The sequence below is a fragment of the Canis lupus genome, chromosome X (genome assembly GCF_011100685.1).
Source record: "Canis lupus familiaris isolate Mischka breed German Shepherd chromosome X, alternate assembly UU_Cfam_GSD_1.0, whole genome shotgun sequence".
Classification (NCBI taxonomy): Eukaryota; Metazoa; Chordata; class Mammalia; order Carnivora; family Canidae; genus Canis; species Canis lupus.
The window spans coordinates 80,152,802-80,171,061 of record NC_049260.1 but is presented as its reverse complement, the minus strand read 5'-3'; the positions used below and the strand labels follow the sequence as shown (position 1 = coordinate 80,171,061).

General features: G+C 39.6%; 1 protein-coding gene and 1 pseudogene across 1 annotated transcript; both read left to right on the top strand.

Annotated features, from left to right (window-relative positions):
* Positions 1-1,617: 1,617 nt before the first annotated feature.
* On the top strand, positions 1,618-5,513 carry SERPINA7 (serpin family A member 7). Its single transcript, XM_038586574.1, has 5 exons — positions 1,618-1,724; positions 1,849-2,484; positions 3,540-3,813; positions 4,551-4,698; positions 5,231-5,513. Exons 2-5 carry the CDS (start codon positions 1,866-1,868, stop codon positions 5,432-5,434), a joined length of 1,245 nt encoding a protein of 414 aa, XP_038442502.1. The 5' UTR covers positions 1,618-1,724; positions 1,849-1,865; the 3' UTR covers positions 5,435-5,513.
* A 5,845-nt stretch (positions 5,514-11,358) lies between these two features.
* Positions 11,359-11,455, top strand: LOC119868623 (annotated as a pseudogene).
* The last annotated feature ends 6,805 nt before the right edge of the window (positions 11,456-18,260 follow it).

Genomic DNA, 18,260 nt, shown 5'->3' with positions numbered 1-18,260 from the left:
TCTACTTTTGCAATACAGGACATGTTATAAAGATGGAAAGATTTTGCTTTCTGAGAGATACAAGTAGCTTCTTGGACATGTGCTGTAAGTAATCTTTTTCTCTCTTTGGGAATTTTGGACATTTCTATCAGCAAGTCAAAATCCCAGATAACTGTGTGCCCCAAATTCCTAGCTCCAGAGGCCAAGGTCTAAGTGTGGTCGTCTGATAATTGACCTCTTACCAGCTTCTGCAATTTTTACAGAGGGAGGATTCTAACAACATGTAGAGATTGGATAAAGGTGTAAATGCAGGGGGTTGGGGTGGAAGAAATTGGAGATAGTGTGACTTGCTAGGAGCTAGTGAAGTAGTTCAGGCCATGAGCTTAGGCTGTGGCAGGAGAAAGGAGATGTTTTCAGAGACATTTAGTATGTATTACTCAGAAGGCATCGTGACTCAATAGATGTAGGGAATGAGAATGAAAGAAGCCCCTAGGATGGCACCCAGGCTTCTGGCATGGGAGTCTCAGTTGATAGTGATATAGAATGAAGATGTAGGAGCAGGACTGAGAGCTAAGGAGATGTTATATTTACCTTTGGAAACTTTAAAACTTCCAAATCGAAACTGAAGTATGTGTGGAACATTCTGGTGGCTATACCAGTAGACAGTTGGAAAAATGTCTGGTAATATAAGATAGTCATCTGTATTAGAGAATGTAGTTTTGTGTGGTGGCAGATGAGTTCCTAGGAATGGATGAGACTACTCAGAGGAAGGTTGGAGGACTGAGTGAGAACTCCTGTCCTGACTCCATGGATCTTTTTCTTTTGATCACTTATGTCCGTGGTCACTGGATTCCACAGCCAAATTCCTTATTCCCATGCCTTGTACCTTTCCAGGCTCAGAGAATACTACACTATATTTTTTGGCTTCTGTTCTAATATAATTTAAAAAAAGAACCTGAGTGTAAGAATAATAGTGTTAAGATGTCATATAACTTAGAAATGACTCTTTAGATAATGCTGCTGATGAAGGACATCTAAACTGCAAAAAGTTGGGGCACCTGGGTAGCTCAGTGGTTGAGTATCTGCCTTTGGCTCAGGTTGTGATCCTGGGGTCCTGGAATCAAGTCCTGTATGGGGGTCCCCTCAGGGAGCCTGCTTCTCCCTCTGCCTATGTCTTGGCCTCTCTCTGGTCTCTCATGAATAATAAATAAAATCTTAAAAAGTAAACTGCAAAAAGTTATACTTTCATCTTTCTGTTGTTTGGAGATACTTCTGTGGCTTCTGTGTGTTGCATGAATGTTTTAATTTCAGCTCATGACCTTGTACCTGGCTCCATTAACCTTCCATCTCAACCAAACATATCTTGTGAAAATTATTCTCCTTTGTATGTTATCCAAAGGAATGTAAAGATAATTCTCTCGTCTCATCTCTTGAAGATTTTCTCTTAAGAAAAATGCTAAATTAAAAAAAATCCAAAATTCTAATCTACAAAAATTAACATAAGCAGAGGGAGTGCTAGTTTTATCAAAGGATACCTCACTCTCTGAAAAGCTGCTTCTTATTGAAATAAAAAGTAATTTAATTTTCATAAATGTAATTTCCTCACAAAGTTTTCATATGTTGTTATTACATTTGAAAGACTGTCCATGCCATTGATGGCCCCCACAAGCTACCTTTCCTACTCTCTGTCCCTATTAGATGTATCTTCAGTTGTTCAGAGGAGAGAGGCCTCCACACAGACTCTGGTGAGCACACCATTAAATATTTTCTATTGTTTTACTAGTCATGATGGACAATTATTATGTTTCTGACTAAGATTTTTCATCCAGCTAAGATCCCCCAATGGTTCTCTCATCTCATTTCTTATAGATCACTTTCCTTCCAAAATGCCACTATTCCTCTATCTGGCTCTCTTGGTACTTGAGCTTCATTGTGCATCATCTATCAGATCTGAAGGCAAAGTAATCACCTGCAATTCCCCCCCAAAAAATGCCACTTTCTATAAGATGTCATCCATCAATGCTGACTTTGCATTTAACCTGTACCGGAGATTCACTGTGGAGACCCCAGATCGGAACATCTTCTTTTCCCCTGTGAGCATTTCTGCAGCTTTGGCCATGCTCTCCTTTGGGGCCTGCTACAGCACCCAAATTCAAATCCTGGAAAGCTTGGGGTTTAACCTCACAGACACCCCAATGGCAGAGATCCAGCAGGGCTTTCAGCACCTGATCTGTTCACTGAATATTCCAAAGAAGGAGTTAGAATTACAAATGGGAAATACCCTCTTCATTGGGAAGCAGCTGAAGCCACTGGCACAGTTCTTGGATGATGTCAAGAGCCTCTATGCAACTGAGGTATTTTCTACCGACTTCTCCAATGTTTCTGCAGCCCAGCAGTTAATCAACAGTCATGTGGAGAAGCAAACCAAAGGGGAAGTTGTAGGCCTCATCCAAGACCTCAAACCAAACACCATCATGGTCCTGGTGAACTATATTCACTTTAAAGGTAAGGCCCTAAGATACGCATTCCTAGATCAGTGTTCCCATAATTTGATGGGATTCTCTGGGGAGCTCATAGTCTCTTCACATTGGCATCAGGTGTCCCTCATACCACAGTGACTTGATCTACTGTACATAGCTGTGTATAGTTTTGAATCTTCCAGGAGGGATACATAGTTCCTTGAATGAATCCAGAGAATTTCTAGGGAGAGGGCACTTTCAATGAGTGACAATGGTATGAACATCTTGCTCACATCTAGCTAGAGAATCATGGTTTCTAAAAGATTTTGTGAGGTTGGACGAGCTTGTGCTTGGAAGGTAAATAGACTTGGGTTTAACCTCTACTGTGACCCTCACTTGCTGTGCATTCTTGGGCATGTTACATAAATATTTCTATCATGTACAATGCACCCACTATGTGTTTAGCACCATGCTACATGTGTGGTTTGCATACATTGTCTCATCTACTCCTTACAAGGGCCCATGTTCACAGCTAATAAGTTTCAGAGCTGGCATTCCCACCCAGGTTTGTCTGATTCTAAAGCTCGTGCTTGTAACAACAAGAAACATGTGACTCTTTTCTGAAGGTGCTGTGCCCAAATGATTTCTCCTGGTTCTACAGCACATGTCAGCCATGTTTGGTGGAGGAGTGAACAATTCTTGGCCACAAACCACACACTTGTAGACGGATAAAACGGCAGAACAGATCTGTTGTCTCATTTCACCCTGTGTGTTGGATGTGCTTATACCTTTATACGGAAGAAGAAACTGTGGCTCTGATGGGTTTAGTGTAAGTATAGTGGTTTTGAACATAGATGGAACAGCAGTTGAGCATGGAGTCCAACAGTCCTGGGTGTGACTCCTGGCTCTGCCATGGGCTAGCTGGAAGAGCATGTAAAGTCACTTTCTCTCCCTGGTTCTCACTCACTTGTGAAACTGGTTAACAGCAGATACCTACCTCTGTGGTGGTCTTAATTACCAGATAAGATGACTGATGGAAAAATTTATACTGGCATTAATACTGGTTTTAAAAAAGGAACTCTTTTCTCTCTGTACTTTAAGCCCAGTGGGCAAATCCTTTCGATCCATCCAAGACAGAAGAGGGTTTCAGCTTCTCAGTGGACAAGACCACAACAGTGAAAGTGCCCATGATGCACCAGATGGAGCAATACTATCACCTGGTGGATACGGAGTTGAACTGCACAGTGCTTCAAATGGACTACAGCAAGAATGCTCTGGCACTCTTTGTCCTTCCCAAAGAGGGTCAGATTGAGTGGGTGGAAGGGGCCATGTCATCTAAAACACTGAAGAAGTGGAACCGCTTACTGCAGAAGGGGTAAACACTTTAGATGATGTGAGAAGTAGAGGGTGGGCATAATGTTACAGGTGAAACAGAGTTCAGCAGAAACCCAGAGGCAGGAGAATTACCCTGAACCACTTAACAATTGTGTGATGACTACTAAAGTATACCAAGGTGATACTTTGTGTCAGTCCCTTTACCAAGTGCTTTACATACTTCATCATTTCATTTCATTCAAAGCACATCAACAAACCTACAAAGGATATAGTATCATAGGGATTTTTCAAGTGAAGAGTTAGGGCTAGAGAGAAAATGAAGTCTTCAAAGCCAGTCAGTGAGCAAATTGATGTCTTCCCAGAAGCCAACTAGAATTTAGGGGGTGGGTAGGATTTTGACATTAAGAGGTAGATAAATAGCCATATTATCTGGGAGTGCTAAATGGAAAACCATGAACATTTCCAAGTGCTACCAATTGTCATTCATGTTGTTGACTCCCCAAACTTGGCTAACACCCCAGAGATGTTTCTTTTTTACTATAAATGAGACACAGCTCCCTGCTTTCAGTGCTGTCACCCACATTGGCCAAACCATAGTTCATTTATTTCAGGATAACTCCTGAGGTGCAGAAACCATGTATTGATCTGAATATCAATGGTTGACAATACTTAGGGGAGGAGCAGAGCCCAATATAATACAATGGTGACCGACAGAGGAGGAGAATCATGAGCTTGGTGTGCTGATAGCCATGTGTTACCTCTCCCTTTCCCCTACAGGTGGATTGACTTGTTTGTTCCAAAGTTTTCCATTTCTGCCACACATGACCTTGGAGCCACCATTCTGAAGATGGGCATTCAGGATGCCTTTGCTGATAATGCCAATTTTCGTGGACTCATGGGGAACAATGGTCTTAAATTTTCCAAGGTAAGTTGGTTGATTAGAGTTCCTTGAATGTATAAGTTGGAATAGCCGTTAAGGTCAATTAATTAAATTCTCTCATTTTATTAATGAGGATTCTGAAACCCAGAGAGGCAGAATGACTCCTCTTATGCCAGATTCACTCTAGAGTCATTCTCATTACCCCCCAAAAAGTAACTGTGACAGTTAATTCAATCCTCAACTTTCATGTCCTAAAACAATTCTGATAGATAAACTTAGTGATTACAATCAACTCTGGTGAGATAGAGCTCTGGAGGAGGTGGCAGGGTAAGGAAAAAGCATAAAAATGTGATTTCTGGAGGCAGAAAGCCATGGAGTAAGTGGTTCCCTGACAGCTAACTCTAAAATCACCAGAGATTCAATAACCACACTTAGCCAAATAGCCTCCATATTAAAGCACCATCAACAGTGCAATAAAGAGATAGCCCTATCCTTTCTTTTCTTTCCCTACTTCCAAACTGTTCCAAAGACTTTTCCTGTTTGTGATCAGTACTATTTGTTCCTTCCCTCTCCGCAGGCTGCTCACAAGGCTGTGCTGCACATTGGTGAAAAGGGAACTGAAGCTCTACTTGTCCCTGAAGTCAGGTTCCTGGATCAGCCTGAGATAACTCTCCTTCACCCTATCATCCAATTTGATAGATCCTTTCTGTTGTTGATTTTGGAGAAAAGCACCAGGAGCATTCTCTTTCTAGGGAAAGTTGTGAACCCAATGGAAGTATAATTGGGAAATAGGCTGTTGGCTAATTGCATGTGCTTGTTGCAATAGGAAATAAATAAATAGTATGGCTTTATGTGATCGACATGGGCTTGGACATGCTTTCCTTTATACAGGGATGAAGACTGGACCCTATCTAAAACTGCATTGGGTGCGAACGAGGCCACCTATAACCAAATATTCAGATAGTCAATGAATGACTCATTACTCAAAGCACAAAAAATACCATGTCAGTGCATTCCTTTTGGTCAAAATGCCTGTCCCCCATAACACCACAAGTTAGTTAGCTCCAAGGAATTTTACTGAGTTGGCAAGTGCATCCTCTTCTGCCCTTTGGAGAATAGTTAAAATTCAGGTTAAATATTCATACTCCATTATTCTAACAGGATTCTAATAATGATTCTTGCTGGAACTGCCATTGTTCAGTTATAGAAAGGTGCTTCCAATCCAGAGATGAGTAACTGACAACTACTGCTAGGGATCTGACATTTGTGACCTAACAAGTATGGGACAAAAGAGAAAAAGAGACAGAGATAAATTTCCCTCTCCAAACCCACCTCCCCCCACACACACCAAATGTTTCCTTGTTGCTAATTTACAAACTTGGACTGGGGAAGGAAAGTCATTCATTCATACCATATATCATAGCCCTTCATCTTCTGTATCCTAGTAAGACTCCTTTCCAAATATTGCATTGCTGTCTCACTTGCTCAAATACAAATCTCTTGGTTAGTCTGTATTTTTGTCTTGGTTCTTACTGAAATTTGATATTTCCCTATCTCCAGATTCTTCCCCTTACCTGTGTAGTCCATCCTACCCCTATTCACCAAACTAGATTTCATCTTAGACAATATCTACTCAAAGCCCCAGTAGAATTCAGTACACATTAATGGCATGGTGAGTGTTAATGATGTAGCATCTGAAATTCTTGCCCTAAGGTGAAACTATTCAGCGGCAGGGAAATAATAACAAATGCATAAGTGCTTTCACAGATATTATGCTTCCAGGCCGAAATAAATATTTCTGTTTAGAAAAGTATGTAGCCCACAAACATTCTGGTGTTTTCTTATTAGACCCATTTGCATGGAGATTTGCTTACTCTTGGTATAGTTTACAAATTGATTTTGTGTATAAACAATTGAAAGCTCAGAGAGGGAAAGTGACTTGTGGTACAGAAAACTTATTGCTAACATGGAGTTTAGTTTCACTGAATTAACACAGCAACTGGCTCTGATACTTACACTCTTTTGTAAACTTGGACAGGATACTTAAACCTACACCTTATTTTCCTCATTTGTAAAATTGAAACACATAATATCCATCTCATCAGGATTTTGTGAACATTCCATGCTACAACATATGTAATGTGCTCATTACAGAGCCAGGTGCCTGATAAAAATTCTTGTAAATATTATTTTTTATTACTATTGGTCAACATGAGACAGTGAGCTGGATCAGAACCAAAGTTGTAGTGTGGATTTCTTGGTTTGCAGATTCATGTTACCTAGCTCAGGCCCTACTTCCAGAGGCTATAGTAAATGCCGTACCAACCCCTTCCTAAACCTCCCAAGATGTGTTTAATCAGAGGTTGCTCATTTTTTCTAGAGGGAAGTCAGGAATTACCAAGACACCATCTCTCAAGTAATTTATGTATCTCATTAGAGACTAAACCTCATTCAAGTCATTCATTCTTGTGGCCCAATAATGAAAGCTACCACTATTTACCTTGTAAATCTCAGCTCTTTATAGCAAACTAGGAATAGAAGATAACTTCTTTAACCTCATAAGGGTTACCCATAAAATGCCTATAGGAAATATCTCAATTAATAGTGAAAGTTTTTAGCAGAATTTCTACTAAATTGGGATCAAGACAAGAATTATCTATAGTACTGCTTCTATTTATCATTTTTCTGGAGATCTTAGACAATGCAGCAAGACAAGAAAAAGAAAGATTATAAAGGATGAGATAGAAAGGAGGAAACAAATCTATCTACACAGACAAACAGAATCTATGGATAAAATTTTAAAACAAAAGGGAGAAAATTTATTCAAGAATGAAGTACAGGAAGATGATGTTATGGATCACATGGAATTCACTAACTTTATTTACCATTCTCTATTGTGATAGAATCACATGGCTTTTCTGATATACTGTATTTCCTAGCCACCTTTGCAGTTATGTGTAGCCATAAAGCTAAGTCCTCATTGATGAAACATGAGTGTAAGTGACATGTGACATATCCTGACCAAGACATTACATCAGTTGGGTACCTCCTTTCTTTCCTTGTCCTTTGATCTGGATTGTGGACTTACTTATGATCCAAGCAGATGAAGAGATCTATGGCAGTATGGTGTAATATATGTGCTTCTTTTTAGGATAATATTTTAAATGCCAAAATAATTTAGGATTACAAAGGCCATGGCCATCAGTAATATTAAAATATAATTATAAAAATAATCCAATTAATATTACTGATATGTGCTTTCAAAACATATTAACTAATAAGATTTGTGACAGTTTTAGTAAGTACATTACTTCCAAAATAGTATTTCAAGATATCTGCAACACTAATAATATACTTTGAAATTATATGAATTTTACATGTGACAAGATTACAGGTATAGCTGCCACTACTTTGGTTTGTGGCCCACATTCATAAATAAATAAAATATTAGATTACAGTTGGAAGTTGGAAAAAATTAAAGAGGAAGTTTTTCATAAACAAACTTGTAAATCCCCTAAGGATTTATAGATCCTTAGACTTCCTTGAAAGTTCTATGGATTCTAGGTTAAAATCTCTGCCTTGACAGAAAAATGAGGTGGAAGAGACCTTGATATCTAAATACCATCATGAAGGAGAGCTGCCCATTGACCTAAGATGCTTATTCCAGATGATTAGGTGAAGAGAAGTAAACTTCTATCTTCTTCAAGAATATAATTTATTGCTGAGTCTATTTACTAAATGAGCCTGGCTATTAGTCTAATCAGGCTGCCATAACAAAATGCCACAAGCTGATTGGCTTAAACAAGAGAAATTTATTTTCTCAACAGTCTCAGTCTAGAAGTCTATGATTGAGGCACTGGAAAATTTCATTTCTAGTGAGATTTCTCTTCCTGGTTGCAGCCTCCACACTAGGTCCTCATATAGCCTTTCCTCCTATGTGTGTGTGTGTGTGTGTGTGTGTGTGTGTGTAGAGAGAGAGAGAGAGAGAGTGAGCTCCAGGTGTCTCTTTTTGCAAAGATGTGTATCTTATCAGATTTGAGCCCCACTCTTATGACCTTGTTTAACCTTGATTATTTCCTCATTCCAAATATAGCCACACTGGCTTTAGGGCTTCAACATATCAATTGGGAGGGGGCACAAGCATTCAGAACATAACACTAGCCTTATTCCATGTAATACAGAAATTGATACCACTAGTTGGGATGTTTCAGGTTATACTCTCCAGGAAGCACTTTGAAACAGATTTTATTGTACAGAATGTTTATTGGAAAATATCTTTTGGATACATGTAACGGTTGGGCCTTTACATACCCATCTCAATTAGTCATTGGATATGGGTCAGATGATTCTCTGCAACTAAGGCTGTCCTTGAAGGGGCTAAAAGATGAGGACTTTCTGCTAATAAGAACCCTAGATTCTGGAACAAGTCCTTTCTTTTTTTTTAAGCTTTTATTTATTTATTCATGAGATACACCATGTCAATAATGTCCACTCTTTATGCTGCTAAAATCTGCTTCTTCATTTAAGTCCAGAAAGAAGATCCTCCAGGGTTCTCCACTATCCATTCTAGATTCCTTTTCCTCTCACCTGGTCTGTGTGGACTGCAACTGTCAGCCCTGATAAGGGCTGGTTGCCATGCTCTTCTCTGGCCAAAGTTATTGCACATGTCCATTTCCCACCAAAATTGGGCAGAAGAGTACCAAGAGGTACCCATGTGGATTGCTTGGGAGTCAAGCATATTCAACTTGCTCCCATGATCTAACAACATTTCTTCCTCCTGATGACCAAGGTTAATTACCCCATGCAAATGGCATAATAGAATCTGACACCATTTTTTGATGTTTGCTGACATCTTCTAAATATCACCTCCATTTTTTCCCCTTGTACTCCACATCTGGGAAAGCTTATAAGAAAGTCAAGGTACTCCTTTCTTTGGTGCCAATGGGAGGTTCAAACCATGCAAGCCTCTACCTGCACAAAGGAATTCTCGTCCCCTAATCACCATAAAAACTCCAAGCCAGTTTCCTTTCCCTGATTTCTCAAGCCATTTTTGGACTAGCTCAGGAAGCTTGTCCTGCTTTCTTGAAAAAGCCTCATTATATAAGTATGAACACTCTTGGTGTGTCTGTGTGGCATCACCACTTGACTTCTGAACCCAATTTGGGGCAGGGATCCATCCTGTGTCTATAGGACAGTGACAATAGATGGTGATTCTGGCTATCCCCTGAACAAAAGAATCCTGCATGTCTAGGAAGAATCTATAACTTACAGTTCAATATGATTTTTGCTGAGTTTTGTGGCAGAAGTGTTTGCCCTTTGGTGATTATGAACTGCAATTCTACAGATATCAGAATTGTGGGGACAGGAAGAATAAACTGCCCTCAAACTGACTCTGAACATGAGACTACAATATCAACTCTTCTTTGGCTTTCCATTCTGCCAGCCTTCCTTATAGATTTCAGACTTGTCAATTTCTAAAATCATGTGAGCCAATACCCTAAAATAAATAAATAAATAAATCTCATATTATTATATTTGTAGTATTTATATAAATAGGGGTTCTCTTTCTCTTGAGAACCCTGATAGAGGATATTCCCTGAAGTAGCTTATAGAAGTTAAAAATGTTGCTTTATTTTCTGATAAGGTTACTGAACTTTGCACTTGACCACTCTGTTTTTATATAGCACAGAAATGTATCTGGTCACAATAGGGCAAGTTCAGTCATGTATAAACTTTTCCTCTCTCTCTCTCTCTCTCTCTCTCTCTCTCTCTCTCTCTCTCTCTCTTTTGGTGAACACATTTCTAAACCCACGGCTTTCTACCACCTTTTCTCTCTTTCCCAACGCCCACAATTACTTAACTAACATAGAAGAAGGGGGGCTTAGTCATGTATTTCCTTGAATAACAGGGGAGAGACTTCTTGTATGAAGTGGTTAGTGTCTGTCCATATTAGCTTCTGCTGATGTTCTCCTTACACACTGGCTCCTGTTTATCCCTATAGACATCTGTTGAGTTGTTTCCTGTCCTGCCATGACCTTTGGTTTACAGGGATTCCTTTACGCATTGTCTTGTTGCCAATTTCAAATTCTCTTTTGACCTCTTGGTCCTCCTTCAACCTTTTAGGTGTACCCCCTCCCCCAGAGACATGAAAGCCATTCTCTTCACACCATACAAGGCTACCAGGGTTTTTATGAGGTTGTCCTCACGCATGTGCATCATAACATTTCTCAGCCATTATTGTTCTCCTGCAACAGAATCATGATGTTTGGCTTATCCACCCAGCTCTCAGATTTCCATGATGAGAATTGAGACAAAGTCCCTATAATTTTTATGGAGTTTCTTTTATCCTTTCTACCTGGAGCTCAGTCAAAACAGGTAGAAAAAGAAAGGTAAGAGCAGGGTGTGGGTTCCTTTTCAAAGGCTGGTGTATCTGCTAAGCTCTGTTGCCCAGAGAGGACATTACAGAAAAAATAATTTATATACTCAGTCTGGTATCTCCTGGAATATGGGGAAATAGTCTGTTCTGGAGAACCAAGCTTAAGGGAGTCTCTGATGTACCTTAGTGGAAGCCATGCCTGAGATTTATGGATGAAAGGACAGGGTACTTAGACAAAAATGAAGGATTTTCCAGAATAATAGACCTGACCTGAGGATGCTTGCATTATAGGTCACAGTCAATACTAATGTGTACATATGCCATAGAGAAACTGAGTTATTAGAACAGCCACTAGTGATACAGAGAAGATTAGCATGGCCTCTGTGCAAGACTGACATGCAAATTCAAGAAGTGCTCCATATTTTTTTTTTTTAAAGAACAACCACCAAGAGGGTATTTGTGTGAAGAATGCATGGCATTCTGGGACAATAGAGTGAAAGTAACTTTGGAGTTGATGATTAGGACTTGGATCATGAAGACCAAGGCCTCCAAAGAGAGGACACAAAGGCTTTTCTGGCCTTTGGGGCAAAGGTCTTTGGTGTGAAAAAAATATCCTAAGTTTAAGAATTGAGTAAGTAACCCCTTATTTAGGGGAGCCAATTTAACTTGGCTTTTTGTGGTACTCTTACAATGTTTGGAATCTGGTCTTTAGAAAATAGTTCCAAATTCCTCAACAAGCAGGGTTATTTAAGTAGTCTGAGAAAGTACTATACCATTCTAATGCAGGACTACCCAATTTGGGTGAAACATGAGTTTTTGAAAATATTTCCCAAGATTAATCTTGACTCCAAAGAGTCAAGAACAAATCAGTAAGGGAGAGAGTGGGTAAGTGGTAGTGAAAGAGGAGTAGTACAAATGAACAACAGGAGTGAACAGCATAATAGATGATACACTTTATCAAGGGTTTACTATATGCAAGGGTTGAATATTTACATATATTATTACACAAGGCATTTTTCATATATTAGCTCAATTAATTTTTGTGATAACCCTATGCAAGAGTGTGACTGAGTCAGCTAGCTCTGCTGTTTTCACTTCCACAGTGAAGGGTTATTTATTTATTTATTTATTTATTAGTGAAGGGTTATTTTAGGCAAGTGACAACCCAGTGAGGGGCTACATATTTCACCCAAACTTCTGTAGTTAAATGGAGTAATGTGATTAGTTTCTGTGGTAGACTGAATAATGGCCCTGAAATTTATCTACATCCTAATCTATAGAACCTATAAATATTAATTTTGCATGGCAAAAGGGACTTTGCTGATATGAAAAAGTTAAGAAGCTTATGATGGGGAATTTATCCTAGATTACCCAAATGGGCTATAAATGCAATCACAAGTGTCCCTTTAAAGGAGACACAGAGGGAGATTTGACCACAAGAGAAGGTGATGTGATAATGGAAGCAAGGAGAAATTTGAAGATATGTTGCTGGCATTGAAGATGGAGGAAGGGGCTATGAGCCAAAGAATGCAGAGAATAACAGCACTAAAAACTGGAAAAGGCAAGGAAATATATTCTCTCCTACATCCTGTGGATAAAGCACAGCCCTGCTCTTTTTTTTTTCCAGGAAAATTGATTTTATTTTATTTTTTTAATAATAAATTTATTTTTTATTGGTGTTCAATTTACCAACATACAGAATAACACCCAGTGCTCATCCCATCAAGTGCCCCCCTCAGTGCCCGTCACCCATTCACCCCCACCACCCGCCCTCCTCCCCTTCCTCCACCCCTAGTTCGTTTCCCAGAGTTAGGAGTCTTTATGTTCTGTCTCCCTTTCTGATATTTCCCACACATTTCTTCTCCCTTCCCTTCTTTCCCTTTCACTATTATTTATATTCCCCAAATGAATGAGAACATATAATGTTTGTCCTTCTCCGATTGACTTATTTCACTCAGCATAATACCCTCCAGTTCCATCCACGTTGAAGCAAATGGTGGGTATTTGTCGTTTCTAATGGCTGAGTAATATTCCATTGCATACATAAACCACATCTTCTTTATCCATTCATCTTTCGACGGACACCAAGGCTCCTTCCACAGTTTGGCTATTGTGGACATTACTGCTATAAACATCGGGGTACAGGTGTCCCGACATTTCATTGCATCTGTATCTTTGAGGTAAATCCCCAAGAGTGCAATTGCTGGGTCTGAGGGCAGGTCTATTTTTAACTCTTTGAGGAACCTCCACACAGTTTTCCAGAGTGGATGCACCAGTTCACATTCCCACCAACAGTGCCAGAGAGTTCCCTTTTCTCTGCATCCTCTCCAACATTTATGGTTTCCTGCCTTGTTAATTTTCCCCATTCTCACTGGTGTGAGGTGGTATCTCATTGTGGTTTTGATTTGTATTTCCCTGATGGCAAGTGATGCAGAGCATTTTCTCATGTGCATGTTGGCCATGTCTATGTCTTCCTCTGTGAGATTTCTCTTCAGCTCTTTTGCCCATTTCATGATTGGATTATTTGTTTCTTTGGTGTTGAGTTTAAGAAGTTCTTTATAGATCTTGGAAACAAGCCCTTTATCTGATACGTCATTTGCAAATATCTTCTCCCATTCTGTAGGTTGCCTTTTATTTTTGTTGAAAGTATCCTTTGCTGTGCAAAAGCTTCTTATCTTGATGAAGTCCCAATAGTTCATTTTTGCTTTTGTTTCTTTTGCCTTCATGGATGTATCTTGCAAGAAGTTACTGTGGCTGAGTTCAAAAAGGGTGTTGCCTGTGTTCTCCTCTAGGATTTTGATGGAATCTTTTTTCTTTTTTTTTTTTTTGATGGAATCTTGGATCACATTTAGATCTTTCATCCATTTTGAGTTTATCTTTGCGTATGGTGAACTCATACAGCAATTTGGTAGCGTAGCAAGATACAAAATCAATGCCCGGAAATCAATGGCATTTCTATACACTAACAATGAGACTGAAGAAAGAGAAATTAAGGAATCAATCCCATTTACAATTGCACCCAAAAGCATAAGATACCTAGGAATAAACCTAACCAAAGAGGTCAAGGATCTATACCCTAAAAACTATAGAACACTTCTGAAAGAAATTGAGGAAGACACAAAGAGATTTAAAAATATTCCATGCTCATGGATTGGCAGAATTAATATTATGAAAATGTCAATGTTACCCAGGGCAATTTACACGTTTAATGCAATCCCTATCAAAATACCATGGACTTTCTTCAGAGAGTTGGAACAAATTATTTTAAGATTTGTGTGGAATCAGAAAAGACCTCAAATAGCCAGGGGAATTTTAAAAAAGAAAACCATAGCTGGGGGCATCACAATGCCAGATTTCAGGTTGTACTACAAAGCTGTGGTCATCAAGACAGTGTGGTACTGGCACAAAAACAGACACATAGATCAATGGAACAGAATAGAGAATCCAGAAGTGGACCCTCAACTTTATGGTCAACTAATATTCGATAAAGGAGGAAAGACTATCCACTGGAGAAAGACAGTCTCTTCAATAAATGGTTCTGGGAAAATTGGACATCCACATGCAGAAGAATGAAACTAAACCACTCTCTGACACTTGGTTTTGAATCAGTAAAACTATTTTGGTTTTCTGGCCTCCAGAGCTGTAAGCAAATTAATTTCTGTTGTTTTAAGCCACTAAATTTGTGGCAATTTTTTGCAGCAGCCATAGAAAACTAATACAATTTTCACCAATGAAATATGAATAAAACGTCACCAGGACCACGTTGTATTTTGTAAAGGCCCTTGGTGCTTTAAATGTCCTGGGCCATTTACTCCATAAAAATATATATATTTTATGAATGCATTGGTATACATATAAATATAATGCAGGTTTAATTCATTTTTGTGTGTTAATTATTATTATATTTTATCTTCTGATTTTAAAAGAAATTAAGTGCTTTTTTAATGAGCCCCCTAAAAGTATCATGAACCCTAGGCCCTGACAAATAGGTCAGTGATGTGTGTCACTTCTGAACCATGGAGGTTATAGAGTCAGTATTCCTTCTCTACTTTCTCTCTCTCTCTCTCTCTCTCTCTCTCTCTCTCTCTCTCAACAAAGGAGATAGAAGTTTATTATTATCACAAGGGAACAGCAGGCTGGACAGAAAGGGAGAGACTGTCTGCCACAAGGCAGTGGTGGAGGGCTGTAGTTAAGGAGAAAAGAGAGGATGTATGGGGACATATGGAATTTTCCTCTTTTGGTATTTATGTCTGGATGTAAGTAATCCATTGATCAGCTAAGGTTTATGGATACTTTTGAGGTAGGCCACCTAATGGGCTGGTATATATTCAGCCAGGGGGTAAGGGGTCACTGTGGGCCCTTTTAACTTACTCAGGTTTCTGTTGTTCAAGTTGGTTGCCTAAAAGCAGCATCTACATTCTGCCCTGACAGATTGACAATGGCAAATTTTTGCCATTTGGACAGAGGTCTCATCTTCAGTACCTGCTTCATGCTGATAGGGGTGTAGAGATGTCCCTACCTATGGGTCAACATTGTACAGTTGGGAATTTAATAGCTGTTACAGAAAGCCAACACAGCTGTGTCTAGAGTTCATAACATATGGGAGTCTCCTTGAGCAGAGAGGATCCTCTGTTGGCTTGAAGTTATGGCAGTGAAGGAGTCTCTGCATTAGGTGGAGAGGCATGGGGAAAAAACAGCAAAACATGATTAGAATAACAAGAAGGAAAAAAAGGTCAAATAAGAGTCCTTTGATAGTTGACAAAATTCCTCCTCCTGTCCAGGGGTTTAACCAGTCAGTAAAAGAAAGGAGGGGTCTTTTAGAGCACCAATTTGAGTGGGTTTCATGTCAGCTAGAAACCCAGAAATATTTTTCTGGTAATCTGGATTGCATGCACAGCATTCTGTCTTTATTATAGCACAAGTTCCACCTTGTGCAGCAGTTAAAATATCTAATGCCGTTCTATTTTGTAAGACTGCCTTATGCATTTGAGTTATTTCAGTGTTAAATAATGGAATGTCACTTTGAGAGTCATTTAAGGACTTAATTGTGTAGCAGGCGGTGTTGTCCATCATATGCTTTGAGTTGTTTAGTAAGTAATCAGGTAATTAATAAGAGGCACCTTTATGGAAACAAAAGAAAAAATATAAGTTAATGGAGCAAGCTACAAACTCAGTGTCTGAGTCTTGAGTGCTGTCAGTGAGGTTTTTAGAGGTCAGGCTTGAAGCATCCTCAGATGGAGTGGGGACAGGCAGTGGGAATCAGATGGGTATTTCTGGTTTATAATTCTAATGTCCCTGATGATCCTTTTCAATGGCCATTAGAGCAACAGGCACGAAGATTGTTCATATGAGTTTTGTAGCAAATTCTCCGAAGTTTACCTCATGTTGTCTCTCAGATGCAGGAGTGTGTTTAGCCACAGATCAAGGTGGTGGCTGGATCTGTGGGGACAAAGGAATAAAGGGGAGGGAGCTGAGAGAAGTAAGGCGGCTATGAGTTAGCCAGTGTCAGATAAGGGTTCCAACGGAGTCCATAATGTGTGTGGATTTACCCTGAATGAGCTGCTGCTGCCTACTGTGCCACATGTTGGGAATGGAGGCCTCATGGAAATACAGTGAGAGAACAAAGGAAAAAGAGTCCTTCACCTTCACAGGTACAGACAGTTTAACCTATTCACTCTCAGACCTTCAGACCACACCGGGGAGCTGCCCTGGCCAGATATCTTCAATTGTCTGAGAAATACTAGGGTTAGGTTGTTGAAGGGCCAAAAAGAGAAAGAAAGGTGAGAGAAGGATCCCTCCAAAAGGCAAGAGGGAAAATCTCTAACTCTTTCAGGCAAAAGTGGTTGAGTTAGTTCCCCCCTGGGGTTTCAGATCCTTGCTGAGGAGTAAACTCAGCCAGAGGTCATCAGTTCCCCAAGGAATACTATAGTCAATCCACTGAGGGAAAGTCTCAAGAAACTCCCAGTTAATCTGGGGAGAACTCTGGGCCAGGAAGGTTCCTTGTGTAGGGTCCACCAAATGTGGGGTAACCCAGTCAGGTGGAGGTCAGTGGTGTAGGTGATGAAAGTGATGAAATAATTCACCCAAGGCAGAACAAAGGAGATAGAAGTTATTCAATATGTATGCTGCAAGGAAGCAGTGGTCAGGACAGCAAGGGAGAGACTGTCTACCTACTTTCCTTTTTTTAAGAAGAGCTCTCTCAGATCCCAGCAGCTTGCACTAAGAAAAAATACTCTGTTTTCTTTGAGTCACCATGTGAAGGAAAGTTGCCTTCTGCCAATTTCACTCTTACATGGGTGAAAAATAAACTTTTATTGTTTAAAGTCACAGAAATGTTGGGATAATTTGTAACAGTAGCTAACATTATACTGGAGTATATAGAGATTGGAACTTGGAACTGGGATTAACCCATAATAAAAATATATATGTGACTCTGGTTTAGTGGTCAAATTGTATGTAGCAAGGAAGTTGAAACTGGCAACTGGAGATGGAAAACCAAGAATAGTGGCAAACATTGTGTGAATGTATCAGCCATGATCACTTGGAAGTCAGGACAAAGACCTACTAAGCCTGAAGCTCTAGAAGGAGAGATTGGATAATAGAATGTTGATAATGTGCATTGATTGTTATTTGCTGTGCTTAACAAGATGTGTCAAGAAAGGATATTATTATAAGAATTATCTGGTTTGAGATTAAAGACAAAGCAATAGAAAGTCTTAGTCTTCTCAGGTGCCATAACCATATAAAGTCTCAGATCAACTTGCAGCAAGGTTGATGTCTGTTGAGTATTCTCTCTTTGACTACTTTTGTTTGTTTGTTTGTTTCTTTCTTTCTTTCTTTCTTTCCGAGAAAGAGGGAGACAGAAGAGGAGCAGGAGAAGGAGTAGAGGGAGAGGGACATGTAGACTGTGCTGAGCACAGAGCCTGATGTGGGGCTCCATCACATAACCCTGAAATCATGGCCCAAGCCAAAATCAAGAGTTGGGTGCTTAACTGAGTCACCCAGGCACCCCTTTTTGACTTCTTTTCTTGACAGATGGCTTCATACTGTGTTCTAGCATGGTCTTCCCTTGATGCATGCACATAAATTTTTCTCTCTTCTTTTTCTTCCTCCTCCTCCTCCTTCCATCTGTTCTATTAGACTAAGACTCCAGCCCTATTATTTCATTTTACCTTAACTACTTTCTAAGAACCCTCTCTCCAAATATAATTTTGTTGGATATTAAGCCTTC